Here is a 22065-nt window from a genome sequence, read left to right as displayed (position 1 = left end):
AATAAAAAATAAAAAAAGGCAGTTCTTGAACTGATAGTAGATGAACTTGAGTTTGCAACTTGTAGATTTTGGAGTCCGTGCTATAAAGAAGAAGCAAGCAGATCCTGAGAAGTACTTGATTTATTCAGAGACATTCTTAAGATGCCTTGCCTTGTATTGCTATACCCAGTTTTATTGATGGTTAGACTTAACCTTTCTTTTCACAAATAAGTATGCATGTAGAATTCTCACTACTGAAATGTCATTAATGTAGCTTTGGCCTTACATTTTATTGTGTTTTATAGTTACAAATTCTGTGTCCTGGCCAAGCAGGAATATGGGAATTGGAATTTGTCATCAAAATAACCACTCTTTGGATCTCTAGCCTAGCAATAGTACCTGGTATACAGTAGGTACTTACGTATGTTTGCTGATTTTTGAAATCATATCTATGAATGAATAGTCGAATGAAAGAATAAAAATATAGCTAGATCACATGGAATTCAGTTGATATAACAGTTCTCACTAAAAAAGCCTCTTGATGAAAATGAAAGAGGAGAGTGAAAAAGTTGGCTTAAAGCTCAACATTCAGAAAACTAAGATCATGGCATCTGGTCCCACCACTTCATGGGAAGTAGATGGGGAAACAGTGGAAACAGTGTCAGAATTTATTTTTCTGGGCTCCAAAATCACTGCAGATGGTGATTGCAGCCATGAAATTAAAAGACGCTTACTCCTTGGAAGGAAAGTTATGACCAACCTAGATAGCATATTGAAAACCAGAGATATTACTTTGTCAACAAAGGTCTGTCTAGTCAAGGCTATGATTTTTCCAGTGGTCATGTATGGATGTGAGAGTTGGACTGTGAAGAAAGCTGAGCGTCGAAGAATTGATGCTTTTGAACTGTGGAGAAGACTCTTGAGAGTCCCTTGGACTGCAAGGAGATCTAACCAGTCCATTCTGAAGATCAGCCCTGGGATTTCTTTGGAAGGAATGATGCTAAAGCTGAAGCTCCAGTACTTTGGCCACCTCATGCAAAGAGTTGACTCATTGGAAAAGACCCTGATGCTGGGAGGGATTGGGGGCAGGAGGAGAAGGGGACGACAGAGGATGAGATGGCTGGATGGCATCACCGACTTGATGGACATGAGTTTGAGTAAACTCCGGGAGTTGGTGATGGACAGGGAGGCCTGGTGTGCTGCGATTCATGGGGTCACAAAGAGCCAGACATGACTGAGTGACTGAACTGAACTGAACTGAAGGTACTTCTGGGAATTACATTCTATGAAGGTATTCCTTGCATTTTCAGAAACATCAAGTGCCTCTTTTCTGCTAGGGATTAGAGTTTGCAAAGTTGAATATGACATCATTCTTGCCTTTAAAGAGGTAACAGTTATGTGAGCAGATAAATTGCAGAACAGAGCCGTGAGTGCAGTGGTAGGCAGTGAGCAGGGTATAGAGTTAGCACAGAGGAGAAAGAATAAAACATATCTGGAGAATAGCATGGACCTTGTGAATATTCCTAATTTATTTGTTTGGTTTATTGTTCCTCTCTCACACAAATGTAAGGTATACATTTTTGTCTGTTATTTTTACTTATATATGTATTTAAGATACTCTGACCCAAGTTCCTAGAATAGTATCCAGCATATAGTAAACATTCAAAGGGAGGTTCAAAAGGGAGGGGATATATATGTATATACCCATGGCTGATTCATGTTGAGGTTTGACAGAAAACAACAAAATTTTGTAAAGCAATTGTCCTTCAATTAAAAAAATAAATTAATTAAAATAAAACTGTAAAAAAATTCAATAAATACTTGCTGAATGAATGAATAATTTTCCTTTTGAAAGGAGTTTACCAATTTTATTTCCACCAATGAGATATTATAGTGATTTTTACCCACATCTTTACCAGTGCTGGGTTATGTGAAACTTCTTTTTTAGCTTTGTTAATGTGTTATAGAATTTCTATATTAAAGAAAAAAACCCACAAAACCCAATATTTCCATGGCTGTCGTCCATCTATCCTTAGCAGTTCAATTTTTCTGCTGCCATTTATAGCAATGAGCTTCCCTGATGGCTCAGACCATCAGGTAAAAGAATCTGCCAGCAATGTAGGAAACCCAGGTCTGATCCCTTGGGTCGGGAAGATCCAGATGGCCAAAGCATAGCTATTGAGCAACCTCTTCTTCAGCTGTTTTCCCTCTCTAGTCCTCCGCATTTCAGGAAACAGAACTTTATTCTGTTACATCAAAGACTAAGAGTTATGCTTGACAGCTCTTTATCTCGCCTTTTCTACCCAAGCCCTCAGCAGATTCTGTTGGTTTACCTTTAGAGTCTGCTTTGAATCTAGTGATTCAGTGACTGCCTCTGTTGTATCTGATGTACCCTATAGACCAGTGAAAGGCAGTAGGCCCTTATTACATCTCTATGTTTTGGTCCTTGGAGCTTGTAAAAGTTCTAGAAACAGTCTTATATTTTAAAAGAAATAAGATGATGTCCTGATACAGAGCTTAACAATTAGGGCAGTCTAGATGAGAGAATCCTTATGATATAGATGAGACAAAATACTAATTCTATAAACGAGAAACGGTAAACAGCTCTTTGAATGAAGCAGCTCGGTCAGTTGAAAATTCAGTTATTCAGATCCCAGTTCTGAACCCTTACAGACACTGCTGTATGTTCCTCTCCCAAGTCTGTGCTCTTCTGTGAGTCCAGGTAAGAAGAGAGAATGGCAGTTTGGGGCCTGAAGCTTTTCTTCATCTTAATCCTGTGAATCACTGGATTCAGTGGCTGCCCACCATTTTGCAAGCTTTATATAGAGTGCCTCCAGTACAAGACAGGCAGCCACTAACGTAGTGCTTCCACCAGCTTGTCCACACTCTTCCGTTCCTGTCCCACTTCAGTCTAGTCCATCCTCCAGTCAGCGATCTTAAAGCAGAATGAGACCCCGTCACTCCCTTCTCTAAATCCTCCAAGGGCCCGCCGCTGCCTTGAGAATAAATGCCAGCATCTTCACCGTGGCTTTTGAAACTGGGTGGGGTCTAGCCTGGCTTTCCTCTGTGCTCTTTTTCTGGCTCACCCCACTCTCCCCACAGTGGTCTTTGGATGTTTCTGCAGGAGGCTCAGTCCCCACCCACGTCTGCCCTTAGTTTTCTCTCTGCAATCCATGAGTCCCCATCTGAAAAAAAGGACGAAAACCAGGAGTCCCTAACTCAGAGTGTTGTTGCGAAGGTTCAGTTAACGTATGAAAACCACTGAGATGGTGTCTGGCCCATGCGAAACAATGTATAAACGTTAGTTAAAATTTTTTTGTTTTTGTTATTGTTTGTATTGTAAGGAATGTAGAGAAGGAATGCGTTTTGGTTGAGTTTTAGATGGTTGTGAGTTGTACAAACAGAAATGGGCGAAAGGCCATAATGGATTCATTTGGAATGATTGGGTCTGTGTAAAATAAGTATCTTAGTATCTTGGAAGAATAAGCAGAACTTCTAACTTTAATGCCCACAGATTATTTTCTGAATTGGGAAGCTGTGGATCATCAAATGTCTTGTATTTGATTCAGTCTGTATAAAGCTTGGAGAAGGCAATGGCGACCCACTCCAGTACTCTTGCCTGGAAAATCCCATGGGTGGAGGAGCCTGGTGGGCTGCAGTCCACAGGGTCGCTAAGAGTCGGACACGACTCAGTGACTTCTCTTTCACTTTTCACTTTCATACATTGGAGAAGGACATGGCAACCCACTCCAGTGTTCTTGCCTGGAGAATCCCGGGGACGGGGGAGCCTGGTGGGCTGCTGTCTATGGGGTCGCACAGAGTCGGCCACGACTGAAGCGACTTAGCAGCAGCAGCAACAGATAAAGCTTGCGAAGTTGAAGGCAGGTATCACGTGCAGCACTCTGCCTCTTCAGAGAATAGATTCCAACTGTCTTTGTACTTTAGAATTTCCTTCTTTTTTTTCCCCCCCTATGTCTCTTAGTGAGCCAAAGCCTGGGTTTTGCCTTGGAAGTCTGCCCTGGCCACTTCTGTAATCTGGCGCTATGCATCCAGATTCTAGACCCTTACAGACGCTGCTGTACGTTACTCTCCTGATGCTGTGCGCTTCTGTGAGTCCAGGTAAGAAGAGAGAATGGTAACTTGCTGAAGCTTGGGCTGAAGCTTGTCCTCATCTTAATCCTATGAAAAACTTCAACTTTAATGCTTTGCCAGCAGTAATGGTTTATAAAGACATTTCTAAGATTTGTTTCACCAGCGGAACAATTTTTAAAACTTTAATTAAACAATTTAAGGATTTCTTAGTAGTACTTCTAGGCACTCACAGTCCTTCCTGTCATTGTCCTTGTAATTTATTCCTTTTGTTGCCTTGAAAATAAGTATTTTCGGATCGTGCTTTTTTTCCAATGAGGATATGTTACAGATTTCTGAATTTGGAAATTATAATAGGAATAAAGTGCTGACTACATACCACCGCAGACGAGTTTTAGAATCAGTATGTAATAATACTCAACTTGAAATGAGAGAACTTGGTTTGAATCCCAGGTCTCATGACCTCGCCTAATTTATTATCTCTTTGCAATACTGAAAAGCTTTAATGTGTTTATTGTTAAATGTACATATAAGCCCAAGGCTGATACATGGCCCATATGCATTTCTTTTTATTTTAGATTTGTGTGAAGATTTATATAGAAGTATATACAAATACAGTGATGTTTATTTATTAATGTCTATTTATTATCTTTGTTAAAAATACTATGTAATTGTGTTTGATTTAGTAAGGGAAAATTGATTTAGTGCTCTTATTTCTGTTTTTTGTTGGGGTAAATAGCAACCTCAGATTCAGTTGAGGCATTTCCCTTAATCTTTATTTCTGGTAAAATACCCTATAAAAGTAGATTCAGCAATTTATTGTGTTTTTTCTTTTAAGTATTTTATTATACCAGAATAACAGGATTCCTCCCCCATCCTCTTTTATGGGTGGAGGAGAGGGATCTGTTTTGATACTTGAGTGCAAGAACCTCTCTCTCCCAAATTCCTGGAAGAATAGACATAACAAATGAAACTATTCCAAACACCAAATAAAAATGTTCAGATTGATACCCCGTTTATCCTTACATCCCAGAAAGGGTAGACTTTGTATTTCAATGTGGCTTCTTGACTTTCTACTTCTGCTTTCTTAGAAGTTGAACATGATGTATATTAAAGAGAAGTAGTCAAGAAGTTGTTGTTATTGTTTAGTTGCTGAGTTGTGTCTGACTCTTTTGCAACTCCATGGACTATAGCCCGCCAGGCTCCTCTGTCCATGAGATTTACCAAGCAAGAATATTGGAATGGGTTGCCCTTTCCTTCTCCAGGAGATCTTTCCAGCCCAGGAATCGAACCCCTGCCCCCTGCATTGGCAGTCCGGTTCTTTACCACTGAGCCACCAGGGAAGCCCAATCAAGAAGTACCATAATCTTTATTGATAAAATAATTTGCTCTTAAAAGTCAAATCCTGTTGGTAATATGGAAGAGAATTCTCTTTATTTTGAAAGTCATCTTCTCTTTTTCAGATGCCTAATTTCCAGTTTTTAAAAACTGCTTCATTCAAAGAGCAGCTCACCATTTCTCATTTACAGAATTGGTATTTTGTTTATTTAGATCATAAGGATTGTTATCTGTACTGCCCTGATTGTTATGTTCTATATCAGGACATTGCCTTGTTTCTTTACAAATGTAAAGCTGTTCCTAGAACTTACACAAGCTCTTAAGGACCATAGCATATAGATGCAGTAAGGGATTGCCTTTTGCTGTGTATATGCTGATAAGTATATTAAATGTGCTCTTTTTCTCTCTCCCCTTACCTCCTCTTCTCTCCCATTCCCTCCCCCACCTCCACCCCTTTGTACACGGGGAATGTTCCCTTGCAGACTTGGCACCTTATTTTGTTTCTGAGCCATTGTCTGCTGTCCAGAAACTTGGTGGACCTGTAGTACTGCATTGCTCTGCTAAACCTGTGACCGCTCATATCTCATGGTTGCATAATGGAAAAAGATTGGACAGAAACGTGGAGCAGATTAAGGTTCATCAGGGCACGTTGACTATCCTTTCTCTTAACCCCTCACTTTCGGGTTATTACCAGTGCGTTGCCAACAACAGCATCGGTGCCATCCTGAGTGGTCCTGCAACCATATCCACTGCAGGTGAGTTTAATTGTTGTCGTCCCTGTGATAGATGCTTTTTCCTGAAATTATTCTTGGTACCTGCGTTGTTTGAGTTGTGGAAGGAGCACGGGCTTTGGAGTAAGATACGTATGAATTCTCATCAGGGAATGATACTTGAACCTCTGTGAGCCTAGCTTGGTGTCTTCCATTGTAATAAGGGATGTGAAAATTATTTTGTGCAGAGTTAGGACAATTTTCTGACGTGAAACTGAATTTCCTTATATTTTAAAGTTCTTAATATCAGCAGCAACAGCTGTTGTCTGCTTTGACGCAGTTATTTCATGCAGTCCTTTATCTTTTTCTAAAATCTAATTGTTTTATTTACTTTGATTGCCGAGTGGTTTTCGTTTATTTAATTGAAACAAAGTTAAAGGAGTGGGGAGGGGGGAAAATAACGGCAAAGAAAGGAATGTTGAGTATTGAACTTATGGAAAATCTAGACTGCGTGGTTTTCTTAGTAAGTTTGAGCCATCTGCCTTTCAAATGGTGATGGCTTCCAGTAATGGAAAACGTCTTTGTGAGGGCACCCCTATTTACAGAACAAATCTGGATTCCCCAGGAGTAGTGAGTTTGTCATAACTGAGAAGAGTAAATGTTTTTGTAGAGCTGTGACCCATGGACAGCTCCAAGTCACACACTGGAGGGCTGAATTCCTAGGGGCAGGCTGCAAGTGCTTTCATCACTGGCCATAATAAAGAGCACTTCCATGCTGGCTCCATCTGCAGTAAGCTTAAACAGGGAGAAATTGAGACCTAGTTAGGGGACTTCTTTGGCAGTGGTTAAGACTCAGTGCTTCCTCTGCAAGGGGCCTGAGTTCCATCCTTGGTCTGGGGAACTAAAATCCCACACATACACACAAAAGTTAAAAAAAAAAAAAAAGAATTAATGGTATATTTGGGACTTCCTTGGTGGCTCAGACAGTAAAGAATCTGCCTGCAATGCAGGAGACTGGATTCTCTCCCTGGAAATTCAAATGTTACACTGCTTTTTTTTTTTTTTTTCCCTATGTCCTAGGTTCATTCTTGTAAACCATTTTATTGCCATGTGAGTAGCTACAAACAGAATAAAGACGCATAGGGAAAGTTAGCTGTGATGAGAGACTGGATTAAAAAGGATTCGTCTTGATAGAATGGGGAACAGTTATGCTTTGTAGTCCTCCCTAATGTTTCAGGAACAGTTTGCTTGTCTTGTAGTCTCCTGGAAGCACTGACTTCTCGAAAAAGGTGCCATGACTAAGCTTTAGCCCTCAACCGTGCACCTCTATCCCAACTGCTTACTGAGATAAAAAGATTCTGCTACTCTGGGACGTGGGATTAGCTGCCACACACAACTGTGGTGCCAATGTTGTTTTTGGTTTTAAAATGTCCTTTGGGGAAGAGAGTTCAAATTTGCATTTATCTATTGATCTGTCTACTTATTTACTTATTTATTTCAGTTCTTGGTGATTTTGGTACATCCAGAAAACATGTTATTACAGCAGAAGAAAAGAGTACTGGTTTCATTGGCTGCAAGGTACCAGACAGTAACCCCAAAGCTGAAGTGCGCTATAAAATCCGGGGAAAGTGGCTGAAGCAGTCCACAGGTGAGAACTCTAATGAAAAGCCAGTGGCACCCATGGAACAAATGTCATTCACCAGCTTCCTTTAAGCTCTGTGTGCTGGGGGCTGTGGACACAAAAATACTTGAGATATATTGTCTCTCCTCTTGAGAGTCAAGTGGAGGAGACTAGATCAAATGGTTACAGTATAAGACAGAACATACTATAGAGTACAGGATAGAAATGATTATAGGGAATTCCCGGGTGGTCCAGGGGTTAAGACTCTGGGCTTCCAACGCAGGGGGCGAGGATTCAGTTGCTGGTCAGGGAACTAAGATCCGGTATGCTCAGAAGTGCAGCCAAAAAGTAAAAATTAAAAAGAAATAATTACAACCCTGCACCTCCAAGGCTCACTCCTTCAACCTGTTCAGGAATCTACTCAGATAATACTTCCTTCACGCTCACTCTCTTGGCTCTATCTAAAATGATAAGCTGTGTTTTCTCTGTCCCCCTTGATTCCTCTTTTCTGTAGCGCTGTATTATGTCAGTGCTTGCTTGCTTCTTATTTGCCTCTTTCTTGGCTCCCCCATCCCTGCTCTGGAATGCTGGCCGTGGGGGTGCAGGGCTTGCTCTCTCTGCTTCGTTCATTGTTGTATCGCTTGGGCCCAGGCGGTTGTTGGCAGAAAGTAGGCTCTCGGTACATGCTGTTGAGACGAAAGGAATGAAGACGTGAATGAATACTGGGTGGTCAGTGCTGTAGGCAGAGGTTTGCCCAAGGCGATAGCTGCGGTCATTGTGTCCTTGTCCAGATATGTTTCTTGTGCTTTTGATTTTCGCAATGAGTGGTCTGTAGTCATGGGCTTGATTTTGTTACTCAAATGCTGCTTGTGTCATGTCTACATTTAAAGTGTAACTATCAACCTTTGTAAATTTTAATTGGTGTCCTTCATAAAGAGGGAAGCCTAACTGCATCCCTTTCCTTCCTCAGAGAATTATCTAATCCTTCCATCAGGAAATCTTCAGATTTTGAATGTATCCTTAGAGGACAAAGGATCTTACAAATGTGCAGCTTTCAATCCCGTCACACATGAGTTAAAAGTTGAACCCATTGGCCAAAAGCTCCTTGTGAATCGTAAGTATTTGGGGGAATCGTGGTCACTGGGGAGAGTCCTTGGAAGCATTCCACGTGAAGAATTGGGAAATGGGAGTTCATTTTTCTTTCACATCCTGTTTGTTTATCATGAGAAAGTCTTATAAAAAATTACATGCCTAAATAGCATAATTCTGTACATGTTTTATTAATACAAATATAATGGCTTTCCAGGAGAGAATTTTGGTCAAATTGACAGAGTAGAATTCATGCGGGGGACTCTGCCTTTTACTCAGAGAAAAAGAAATTAGACTTCCCTGGTGGTCTAGTGGTTAAGACCTTGCCTTCCAATGCAGGTCAGGGGGCTAAGATCCCACGTGTCTCAGAATCAAAAAACCAGACCATAAGCAACAGAAATTTATTGTAACAAATTCAGTAAAGACTTTAAAAATGGTCCATGACAAACACAATCTTTTAAAAAGAAAAAAGAAATTGGAGAGCAAGTATCACTCTATATCAGTGGTAATCAAATTGGTGATTGTGACTTATGAAAAAATATTTCTCAGTTCTCTTTGAGATATGGTAAGTCATAGCTGATTTTTAGCTTAGGGTGGTCAAGTTGTGAGTGGATCAGTAGTCAAAGCTCAGTGAAGGAGTGGTCCATGTGCTTGGTATGAATTTGACATTTCAGAACTATTAATTCAGAAGTAGCACTAAAGGATCCCCAAGTCTTTTAAATTTAATTCTCAACTGAAAATGACTTTGCTATCAAATAGGACTTTCTAGTGTTAAAAAGAGTAAATGGGAAGATGAGGACGCTCACAGCTTTGCTAAGGAAGAAAGTAGAAGTGGATACTTAATGATAATGATTTTTTTGCTTTGCGTCTTTCTCCAGGTCCTTCTTCAGATGACTTTCACATTCTTCACCCCACCTTTTCACAGGCATTAGCCGTTCTTTCTCGTAGCCCTGTGACCCTGGAGTGTGTGGTGAGTGGGGTCCCGGCTTCTCACGTGCACTGGCTAAAGGATGGTCAGGATGCTGTGGTGGGAAGCTCTTGGAGAAGGCTGTATACGCATCTTGCCACGGACAGCATCGACCCAGCGGACTCCGGCAACTACTCCTGTGTGGTGGGAAACAAGTCTGGAGATGCCAAACGCGTGACTTACGTGGTGAATGTACTTGGTAAGACGTTACTTGTTAAGTGTTTTTTCAAGTCAGGCTATTTTTCTGATCTAACTGATGTTTGAATGGAAGATCTCTTTGTGAACACTAAATGGAATAGAGACTATCTAGAAAGACCCCTCCCGCCCCAGTAGCCAGAACAAGCTTCATTTCTCTCAAGCACCACTGGGACTTCCACGGGGGTCCCTTGGTTTGAGACTTGGCATTCCCAATGCAGGAGGTGGGGTTCAGGCTCTGGTTCGGGAACTAAGATGCCACCACATACTGTGTGGTGCAGCCACAGAAGAAAGAGGACTGCCGAGTTGGGTAGTATTTCTGTGTGGCACAGAGCCTGGGATGTTCTTGGAACCTCACCCCTAACCCGGTTACACAAAACAGAGAGGGTTCTTCCTTCTGAGTGACATGGAGGAAAGAGAGTGGAGTTCAACAGGATGAGGATTCTGGGCTGTATCGGTGTGTAGTGTCCAGCAACAGTAAGACAGAGTGCACACACGCTCAGTCGCGTCTGACTCTTTTTCGACCCCTGGACTGTAGCCCACCAGGCTCCTCTGTCCATGGCACTGCCCAAGCAAGAATACGGGAGTGGGCTGCCATCTCCTCCTTCAGGCTATCTTCTCCACCCAGGAGTCGAACTCACGTCTCCTACATCTCCTTTATCGGCAGGTGGATTCTCTACTATTGAGCCACTGGGAAGCCCAACTAAGACAGAGTACTGACTAGAAAATGTCATCTCAAAAGGAAGTGGATTTCATTTTATTTTCCCTTTTGAAATGGTTTCACGATCGCTGACTCATAAAATCTGTGTTATTTTCACTCACGTTCTATGTGTATTATTTATTTCATTGACGTTCCTTTCTTCCAGCTACCTATCTCACTGTCGTGTGTAGCAGCAAAAATGTTTTACCAAATCAAATTTTCATGAAAACCAGAAAAGAAGTTTCATACTAAATATAGTTTTTGTCAACTTTCTGTACCTGTTTATGTGCAAAAATGGCCTGACACAGGTTACGTTATCATGAGTGTAAGTGTATGGCAAGCAGCCTTTAAAATTTAATAATAATGAGGACTAGATTAATATACATAATCATTTAATATTGGCATATGTTACAAATGCTGATACATGATTTACTTTGTCCAAGTAAAATGTAGCCTGATGGATACTAAAAGAAGATTTTTGCCCAGAGTACTCCTAACCTCAAAGCAGAAATCACCAGGAAAAAAAAAATTTTTTTTCACTTCCAAATAAGCATTCTTCTATTTTGGCTCTTGTATAGTAAAGGAAATTATTATTTCAAAACAGATCATCTGAAGCTCTGCCTATGTGCATGTGTGTGCGTGCACATATATTGGCTTCGGGGGTGGTTAATTGGGTGGAGAGGTCTATTACTTAAAAAGGGGCTGCAACAGATTAGTAACATATGGTTTGTCCTATTGGAGGAAAGTCAATACATTTCTAATTTTTTGTTGATGATCACAGTGGATGGGAGAATATGAGGAAACAATACATTTTGGTTTCAACTAGTTATTGGTAGAGAGAGTTTGTATGACTTGTGTGAGGGCTAACTTTGTATTTTTTATTTTCATTTTTTATTAATTTTTATTGGAATATTAGATGATTTACAATGTTGTGATAGTTTCAGGTATATAGCAAAGTGAATCAATTATACATATACATATCTCCACTCTTTTTTAAATTCTTTTCCCATATAGGTCATTACAGAGGATTGAGTAGAGGTCCCTGTGTTATACAGTAGGTCCTTTTAAATTATAATATGTTTTATTTTTAGAACACGCTTCAATTTCTAAAGGACTGCAGGATCAGACAGTGTCCCTGGGTGCGACAGTACAATTCACGTGTGAAGTTCATGGGAACCCAGCGCCCAACCGTACCTGGTTTCACAATGCCCAGCCCATTCGCCCTTCCCCACGACATCTAACTGCGGGAAATGGATTGAGAATCAGTGGTGTTACCATGGAAGATTCCGGGCTGTATCAGTGTGTCGCAGATAATGGGATTGGATTTACACAGTCTACTGGGAGACTTGAAATTGAAAAAGGTAGGCTTTTAGGTCATGTCATCCTAGGAAATTTCACTTTATAGATGGGATTTTGTTTTGATTAAAAATTAAATCATCTTTACAAAAAGGAAGTAATCCTGTCACCATAACAGAACTGTGTTCATTTTCCATGTTCCTTTCTGCTTGCTGGTAGACCTTTCCATGAAGAAGCAACCTTATTTAATCAGGCTCATAAAAAAAATTTTTGTTCAATATTTTTTAACAGATACATCATTGCTTTAAAAAGGTATAATTTTAAAAAGTATGTGGTAAAAATCTCATTAGTGTTCCCTAGCCAGTCAGATATCTCTTAGAACTAACAAGTTTTATAATTTTCTTGACTATTCTTGTATGCATGTATTTGGTTAATTACATATAACATGTGAGTTTGTGTGCATTTAATAGCAATATCAGTTTTTTTTATAACAAATGATGTTGAATTTCTCCTTTAAAAATTTCCTTGGATTTTACCTTAAAATTACCTTGATTTTTTTTCACTTAACTTATATCTTGGCCATCTTCACATATGGTACATTAAAGAATATTTTCATTTCCTTTTAAAAATGGCTGCTTAGTCTTCTGTTGTATAGCTGTGAAGGTCTGACTGATAGCTCACGGATGCCTGTTTCTAATCCTTTGCTATTACAAGGAGTCTATGATGAGTGTCCTTCTACATAGATTATTTTGCACATATGGGAACATCTTTAAAGTAAATTCTTAGAAATAAACTTGCTAAATAAAAGCATATATGCCTTGGTAATTTTGACAGATACCTTGCTCGCTCTCTCTTGTTGTCATTTTACACTCCTGCCAGCAATGTTTCCTTATATCCTCACCAAGGCAGTGGTTGGGCAGAATTCTGTTTAGTGTTTGCCTAGCTGATGGGTTTTTCAAAACTGCCTTTTGATCCCTGCATTTTTTATCATTATGAGTGACGTTGAGCATCCCGTCATGTGTTTCTGGGCCATTGAATTTGCTTTGCTGTGTATTGACTGCTCTTTGTCTTTTGTCCATTTTATATTAGGTTGTTCATCTTTTTTATTATTTATAGGAATTCTTTATGTATTATAGAAATTAAGCTTTTGCTGAGAGTTAGAAATATTTCAAAGAATCAGTATGACAGAGACCAACTCTCTGAACTTCTTGCAGTTACTTTAGACTCTGAACTTGCTACTTCGATGAATTACTTCAGATGTTAATAATAAAAAAGAATTTCTAAATGGCATGTATTTGGAAATTCAGAATTATAGTTCTCAATGGATGGGTGAAAAAATCGTAATGGAAATTTAAAATTCAAAATGATAATGAATGTCAAAATCAAATTGTATGGGATATAGGAGAGCAGAATATAAAAGGATTTATACCCTTAAATGCTTATTAAAAAAAAAAACTTGTAAAACTAAAAATTAGTGGACTAAGTAAAATAACAGAATATATTTAAAGAAAACAGAAGAAAAGGGATAATAAAGATATGGACAGAAATCAGTTAAATAGAAAATTAAGATTAAATAGATAGGATCATTAGGGATAAAGATTAACCAAGGAGTTAACCCAGTAATCAGTCAGAGAATTTAAAGTATTGTTTGGTGGCTCAGATGGTAAAGCGTCTGCCTGCAATGCGGGAGACCCGGCTTCGATCCCTGGGTCGGGAAGATCCCCTGGAGAAGGAAATGGCAACCCACTCCAGTATTCTTGCCTGGAAAATCCCATGGATGGAGCCTGATAGGCTACAGTCCATGGAGTTGCAAAGAGTCGGACACGACTGAGCTCCAATTTAATGAATAAAGGAGAAAAATAATATAATGATCTCAATAGAAGCAGAAAAACCATTTGATATAATTCAGTATCCATGTTAGACACTCTTGGAAAAATAGAAATAGGAGGGAACTTTCTTAACTTGATAAAGAATATCCAATAAAAAACTTACAGGAAACATTACTTTTAGTGGCAAAATGTTAAAGCATTCTCTTTAAAATATCTTTTAGTTGTCATCATAGCTGTGCTGGTGCAGATTCTAACCAGCACAGAATGATAAGAAAAAGAAATAAAGATATTAGGATGTAAGAAGGCAGGAGGAGAAGGGGGGACAGAGGAAGAGATGGTTGGGTGACATCACTAAGTCCATGGACACGAGTCTGCGCAAACTCCTGGAGATAGTGAAGAACATGAAAGCCTGGCATGCTGCAGTCCATGGAGTCGTAAAGAGTTGGACAGGACTTAGTGACTGAACAGCAATAAAGATAAGAGAGAAAGAAACCCAGCCGTTGTTAGTGTTCTTAATTCACAGCTCCTATGGTTGTCATTGGAGAGAATCCTCTATAGTTTGTTGGCAAATCACTAAAAATAATAAACGCTTTAGCACAGTGGCTGATGAAGACCAATAAACAGGAATCCGTTGCCTTTCTATGTACCTGTGTGTTAGCAAGTTTCTCTAGAGAAACAAAACACAACAGGATATATAAGATACACATCAGAGGAGATTTACTGTAGAAACTGGCTCACACAGTTAAGGTCGTCAAGTCTGTCATCTGCAAACTGGGGAAGGAGGTAAGCTGATGAAGCCGTTCAGTTGTGGGAGAAGTGATGATATAAGTCTCAACCTAAGCCCCATAGCCAGAGGTCCAGGAGCACTGAAGTCCAGTGTCCTTAGGGCAGGAGAAGGATGACTAGGCTCATAGAGAGAATTCGCTCTTCTTCTGCATTTTTGTTCTACTGAGGTCCTCATCGGATTGGATGGTGCCCACCCACACTGGGGAGGGCCATCTGCTATCCTCAGTTTACCAATTCAGGTGCAAATTTCTTCTGCACCTCACAGATACACTGAGTTATCTGGGCATCCTTTAATCCAGTCAAGTTGACACATAAAACTAACCATTATTACTAGCAACAGAAAATGTCATTTAAAAGTCACCTTTTTATATTAGAAACATCAAAAGTTCCAAGTACACAAATATATAACAGTTCATGGATGCCAAAATTCAGTATTAATATACTCCTCAGGGCTTTCCAAAGGCTTTCTATAGATTCGTGCAATTTCAACTAAATCCTACCACTAGTTTGAGGACTTAGACACTAATTCTAAATCATGTGGATGATCAAAAGCCCAACAATAGCTAAGACACTCTAAAAGAAGAACAAGAATGTGGGGGCCCTTGCTTTAGCAGACGTTAGAACATATACAAAAATGTATAGTGATTAAGATAGGTCTTCCCTGGTGGCTCAGTGGTGGCGAATCCGCCTGCCAATGCGGGAGACCGGAGTTTGATCCCTGACCTGGAAGGATTCCACAGCGAGACCCCACAACTATTGAGCCTGTGCTCTAGAGCCTGGGAGCCTCAACTGCTGAAGCCCGTGCCCCCTAGAGCCAGTGCTCCGCAGTGAGAGAAGCCACTGCAGTGAGAAGCTTGCACACCTCAACTAGAGGGTCCCCTCTCCCCGCGATGAGAGAAAAGCCTGAGCAGCGGTGAAGATCCAGCACAGCCAAAAATAAGTAAACAAATAAATAAAATTATTAAAAAAAAAAACAGTGATGTATTATTGGTGCAGGAAAAGACAAGTATACTCTTGGAACAAGACAGAGACCGTCATGAAGGATATACAGGTAAGGATTGGACCTAGGTGGCACTGCAGATCACCAAGGGAAGGATATCCATTTCAGGTTTCCATGTGGGATAACTGGTTATCCAAATGGAGAAGAAGAAATTAAATCTCTGATGCACAAAGACTAATTTCCAGTGGGTTAAAGACCTATATATTGAAAGGCAAAATGGTGAAGTTTTGCAAGAAAATATAGAAGAATATATGATCTAGGTAAAACTTTTTAACAAGAAATTTTAGGCTAATTTTTAAAGAAAAGATTGGTGTGACCACATTAAAATTAAAGCATTCATATTATTAAAAGATACCATTAAAATGAAAAGAAAAACAGAGAGAAAATACTAGTAACAAATGTAACTCATAAAACAACAGTATGTAGTTACAAAGAATCCAGAACCATTATGAAAAAGATAAAGGGCCCAGTAGAAAAAAGGACAAAAGGTATTTGACAGAGGAAGAAAAAAGAGTAGCGGATAAACACATGAAAAGATGTGCAACCTCATTGGTACTGAGGGAAAGGCGGGTTATGACCCCTGAGATAGCATTTTATATGTACTGCAGCTAAGTCGCTTCAGTCGTGTCCGACTCTGTGCGACCCCATAGACGGCAGCCCACCAGGCTCCCCCGTCCCTGGGATTCTCCAGGCAAGAACACTGGAGTGGGTTGCCATTTCCCTCTCCAAGGCATGAAAGTGAAAAGTGAAAGTGAAGTTGCTCAGTCGTGTCCGACTCTTAGCGACCCCATGGACTGCAGCCTTCCAGGCTCCTCCATCCATGGGATTTTCCAGGCAAGAGTACTGGAGTGGGGTGCCATTGCTAGATGGACCAAAATTCAGAAATCTGGTAATTGTTGAATGACTTTGTCAAACGCAGGAAGTAGGACTACAAAAGGAGAAAGATGTGCTGGAGAAAATGTCAGGTGTCAATATTCTATTGTGAGGTTATGAAATATATGCCTCCCAAGTATCTGGGACCAAAAGGAAGGAGGTGGTGCCACCTAAGTTTAGAAACAAAAATTTATTCACGTATATGGTCAGAAATACATTTATCAACTATAATTCAGAATAGGTTTTTCTCCCAGAATTTTTGTGATCAGAGTTATGCCTCCTGAAACCAACTTTTTTTTTTTTTTTGAAGGCCTATTGCTTAGTCTTATACTTCTTTACACCTTTTTCATGGTAAAGTCTGAGGCTTTGGCTTCACATGTTCTGTGTTTGCAGTGACCAGATGTGCTGAAGATACCTGTGGGCAAGCTCTCTTCAGATGTTCTGTATTTACAGTGGCAAGCTCTCTTCACAGTTCTCTATTTACATTTATGCAATAGGATGAAATTATTTTGCATTGTAGATACTATATATAACGTACTTAATTTTTATATGTGAATTATTTTTCTTTAATAGGCAGTGGACTCAAGCCCATTATAATTAGAGCGCCAGCAAGTGTAGAGGTGGCTGTTGGTGACTCTCTGACTTTGTCCTGCAATGCCACTGGGGTACCAGTGCCCGCCATCCATTGGTACGACAAGCACGGATTGATAACCAGTCATCTGTCTCAAGCTCTTAGATCTAAATCCCGAAAACCCCACTTATTAAGACCTGGGAGTTCTGACCCAGAGCCTTTCACATCCCGGGCAGGCTCAGGCTCTCTGTACATTCAGGCTGTTACTCGGGACCACGCCGGGAAGTACACCTGTGAAGCCACAAACGCGCATGGTACCACACGGTCGGAAGCCGTCCTTAGGGTTGGTGAGTTGTCATTAGTATCTTTTCCCAGGTGAATGGGTTTCTTTGATAATAGGGGATAAAATAAAATATACATTTTTTAGAGATTGTTGAACTTATTAAGTGAAAGTCGCTCAGTCATGTCCAACTCTTTGCAAACCCATGGACTAGAGCCTGCCAGGCTCCTCTGTCCATCGAATTCTCCAAGAAAGAATGCTGTAGTGGGTAGCCTATCCCTTCTGCAGGGCCTCTTCCCAACCCAGGAATCGAATCGGGGTCTTCTCCATTGCAGGCAGATTCTTTGCCAGCTGAGGTACCAGGGAAGTCCAGACTTATTAAGATATACTTCAAACCCAAGCCTCTTGTATCTCCTGCATTGGCAGGGGGATTCTTTACCAGCTGAGCCACCAGGAAAGTCCCCATCTATATGTTTGCCTCATCCTTCTTCAAAGTTATTTTTCTAACAAGATGTATACTATTCTTTTTATTTTTACTGATGTTGGATGATAATAACTTAATTTGGAGTATTGGTATTTAGAATATCAATATTATTCAAATTAATTCAGATTTGACTTAATTCACAATCAAATCTAATGTCAGTGGGCATTAGAGAAGGTGCCCTACTCATAGGGCTGGTGTGAGAATTCAAGGAGATTATATCTGTAAAGTGCTTAGAACAGTGTCTGGAAGTATTAATAGAAAGCCTTCAATAAATACTAAGTATTGGGTTATAATTATTGCCATCTAATTATTTTTAAATTATAATTATCCCTTGTGCTTCCCTGGTGGCTCAGATGGTAAAGAATCTGCTTGCAAAGCAGGAGACCCAGGTTAGATCCCTGGGTTGGAAAGATCCCCTGGAGGAGGGCACGGCAACCTACTCCAGTGTTCTTCCCTGGAGCATCCCATGGACAGAGGAGCCTGGAGGGCTACAGTCCATGGGCCTGCAAAGAGTCAGACACAGCTGAGCAACTAACACTTTGTGGTAGTGTTTAAGGAATGAAGAAATAGCTCCTGATTTTAGTAAACCTTAAAAAATCCTTAAGTATAGAAAAGTAGTTAAGTGTCACATAAATTTATACACACTTAATGGATGTGTGTATGTATATATACCTGTGTGTGTTTATGTATCAGTCTGCCAAGCAAAAATAGGAGTGGCTCTGCTCAAAATTGTTAGCTGCCAAGATGTATAATGCAGGTACTGCTAGGGTAGAGCATTTGGCTGAAGTGGTTATTTTATGTAAATAAGGGGACGATGGCGCTATAGACATCACAGTCAAAGCTGTTGGGACAAGTAAGTGGCTAGTCGTCTGACTGCCTCACTCTACTCATTTATTTACTTTTTAATTGTTTTGGTCATACTGTGTCATGCGGGGTCTTAGTTCCCCCAGCCAGGGATTAAACCCAAGTCCTCTGCATAGGAAGTGCAGAGTCTTAACCTCTGCACCATCAGGAAGTCCCCCTAATTGCCTCACTTTAAATATGAGAAATCCGAAGTACTTTGAAGATACATAATTTGTTTAGATAAGATATTTTTAGATTTTGAAGATCCTCTTCACCCCCAGGATTTTATATCTTGATAAATATCATTTTTAAATTTTTTTCATTTAATATTTTTTAATTTTTTAATGAACCACATCCTGCCTGAGTGGTCCTCCATTGTCCCTTTTACATGCTCTACAATAATTATCAAAGTCTAGCTGAGCCTATTAAAGCTCAAAACAGCACGTAACAACCCAATTCTTCCCCTGGATGTCTGAGCCCATTATTAAATTCTCGCGTGCTGACAGCCTTTACTTTGTTTACTGTGAAGAGGGCAGTAAGCAAGATGAATCACTCCCTCACCTTTTTTTCTTCCCAGAGACCTTGGGTTTTTGAGGTTCTGGATGTACAAATATTTGTAGAGTGAGTTGTTACTCTTCAAAACTATAGTGAGAATTGGCCTAGGGTCCTAAATAGTTTGGGGTGGGGTTGCTGGTTTGAGTGGTCACAGTGGGAACCACTTAGGCAGATTTGGTTCTGTTCCCTGTTGACTTGGTTTCAGCTCAGAGTCATTTACTCATAAACATGGCCATCGTCATAGTACTCAGAAAGCCAGGGTTTTATCAATCTCTTTTCCAATTCAAAAAACATTCTACCATAAAAAATGCTAGATGTCTCTTTTAGATGACCATTGCAGAGTTGTTTTGAAGATAAAGAGTTGCTGTTGTTCAGTCGCTATGTCCAGCTCTTTGCGACTCCATGAACACCAGGCTTCCCTGTCTTTCATTGTCTCCTGGAGTTTTTGCAAACTTGTGTCCATTGAGTCAGTGATGCCATCCGACCATCTCATCCTCTGTGGCCCCCTTTTTCTCTTGCCTTCAGTCTTTTCCCAGCATCAGGATCTTTTCCAAAAAGAGCTGCTTTGAAGGTAAATTGAGATCATGGATGTGAAGAACCTTTGGAAAGTACTGTGAAGGCTTTATGCATTGTATCTGGCATCTTGTGAGCGCTCTAACTGTGCTGTTGGGAACAGTAGAAGAAAATTAATTGAATCTCCTTTTCAATAAAAGTTACGGAAAAGTCTCATTGCAGCCCGAATAACACAAGTGGAATTTTGATACTCCTGCAGCAGACACAGGCTGTAATATTGCATTCTTCTCATGCCTCTGTATAAACTGCGGCATGTGGTATTCAAACTCTTCTACAGCCAAATACCACTTCCCAGTGGTGACCTGCCCAGAGGATGCATGAAACACTAATGATAAAAAGGTCCTTCTCCACTACCCTAAGCCACAACTAATTGCCTCCACTTGCTAGAATCCATCTCTGCATGAGCAGGCTCCCAGCCACACCCTTCACATCCAGCCCTCATTCTGACTCACTAAGTAAACACGCCTGTTCCAGGAGCAATATTTGGAAGTTGTCTCAGTGAACTTAATTAATTTTCTTCTATCTTATTTTTCCACTAGCTTCTTGTTTTCTTTGATGGAGAAAGCTTCTGGGACACCTTTTCTCTCTTTTAAACAAACAGAGAACTGACCTACCACTGTTAGCCCTGTTTTCTGGTTGGTTCTCTGTGAAGCTGCAGTCATTCTAAAAATACTCCCACCTTTTACCAGGAATCTGACTTCATTGTGGAAAAGAGACTCTGCTGTTGTTTCCTAGGCTGCCTTCCTCCGCAGAAGTAGGAGACCTTTCGTTGTCTGTATTAATAGCACTTTAGAGGGACTGGGCTGTCAGTTCTTGGGTTTTATTGTGTTGGCAGTTTATTTGTTTTCATAAATTGCTCTCTCATTTTTTCACGGCAACACCACGAACATTCTTCTGCCAGCTGTTGTCGCTTAATCTCTCAGAACCCGAATTTCTTCATCTGTAAAATGGAGGTATTATTATCTTCCTAAGAATGTTGTTTTGAGAATTAAATGAGATGATAGTTATTTAACGTCTGGCTCCATGCTGAGCACATATGTGCTCTGTAATTCTTTTTGGGTGTAGGCGACCTATTTATTTTTTTCAGCACAAATAAATTATGTTTACCTTCCTCTATGTATTCTGTACACTCTCAGTAGTGAATATTAAGGCTGTTTTTAGATTGGCAATTTTTAAAAAATTTTATTTTATTGAAGGATAGTTGATTTACAGTGCCTTGTTAATTTTTGCTGTACAGCAAAGTGATTTAGTTATCCATATAATACATTTTTCATATTCTTTTCCATTCTGGTTTATTACAGTATATTGAATATAGTTCTCTGTGCTGTACAGTAGGACCTTGTTTATCTATTATATATATAATACTTTGCATCTCGGCTAACACCAAGTGACTAGTCAGTCCCTCCTCCACCCCACTTTCCCTTTGGCAACCGCAAGCCTGTTCTCTGTGTCTGTAGATAAGTTCGTTTGTGTCATATTTTAGATTCTGCATGTAAGTGATATCCTGTGGAATTTGCCTTTTTCTTATTTCGCTTACTGTGATATAGGCTGGCAATTTCTTAAGCCAACCTTCCATTTTATCCAGAAAAAAAAAAAAATGGAAACAAGTAAATTCTTCCTTTAACTTTGCTAGTCTTGTTTCATTTCCTCCCTCTTGTCTATGACTTGTCTTCCGAGTTTAGTAGAAGTAGTTAGTTATCTGTATGTTGTATGCAGTCAGTCTTGTCTGACTCTTTGCAACCCCATGGATGGTAGCCCACCAGGCTCCTCTGTCCTGAAATTCTCCAGGCAAGAATACTGGAGTGGGTGGCCATTCCCTTCTCCAGGGAATCTTCCCGACTCAGGGATCGAACTCAAGTCTCCTGCATTTCAGGCAGACTGTTTACCATCTGAGCCACGAGGGAAGCCCACGTGTTAAGTTGTTCAGCTTTTGCTGTTGTTCAGTTGCTCAGTCATGTCTGACTCTTTGCGACCCCATGGATTGCAGCATGCCAGGCTTCCCTGTCCTTCACCATCTCCTGGAGTTTTCGAAAACTCATGTCCATTGAGTCGGTGATGCCATCCAACTATCTTATCCTCTGTTCTCGCCGCCTTCTCCTGCCTTCAATCTTTCCTAGCATCAGGGTCTTTTCTAATGAGTCGGTTCTTTGTGTCAGGTGGCCAGAGTATTGGAGCTTCAGCTTCAACATTGATCCTTCCAATGAATATTCAGGATTGATTTCCTTTCGGATCAACTGGTTTGATCTCCTTGCTGTCCGAGGGACTCTCAAAAGTCTTCTCCAGCACC

At 40.2% G+C, this 22065-nt stretch overlaps 1 protein-coding gene across 2 annotated transcripts in view; it reads left to right on the top strand.

The window, feature by feature from the left end:
* Nucleotides 1–22065, top strand: part of CDON (cell adhesion associated, oncogene regulated) — a 99523-nt gene that overhangs the window by 28980 nt on the left and 48478 nt on the right. For both annotated transcript variants that reach the window (XR_005723643.1, XM_040255830.1), the window contains exons 3-9: nucleotides 3962–4098; nucleotides 5889–6161; nucleotides 7618–7764; nucleotides 8708–8851; nucleotides 9705–9992; nucleotides 11780–12049; nucleotides 17046–17390. Coding sequence is in view for 1 of the 2 variants with exons in the window: in XM_040255830.1 (XP_040111764.1) it covers nucleotides 4023–4098; nucleotides 5889–6161; nucleotides 7618–7764; nucleotides 8708–8851; nucleotides 9705–9992; nucleotides 11780–12049; nucleotides 17046–17390 (1543 nt within the window). In the remaining variant the exon portion in view is untranslated. The remainder of the gene's footprint in view (nucleotides 1–3961; nucleotides 4099–5888; nucleotides 6162–7617; nucleotides 7765–8707; nucleotides 8852–9704; nucleotides 9993–11779; nucleotides 12050–17045; nucleotides 17391–22065) is intronic.

The sequence above is a fragment of the Oryx dammah genome, unplaced genomic scaffold, assembly GCF_014754425.2.
Source record: "Oryx dammah isolate SB20612 unplaced genomic scaffold, SCBI_Odam_1.1 HiC_scaffold_15, whole genome shotgun sequence".
NCBI classification, from domain to species: Eukaryota; Metazoa; Chordata; class Mammalia; order Artiodactyla; family Bovidae; genus Oryx; species Oryx dammah.
This window is presented reverse-complemented; position numbering and strand designations above follow the sequence as displayed.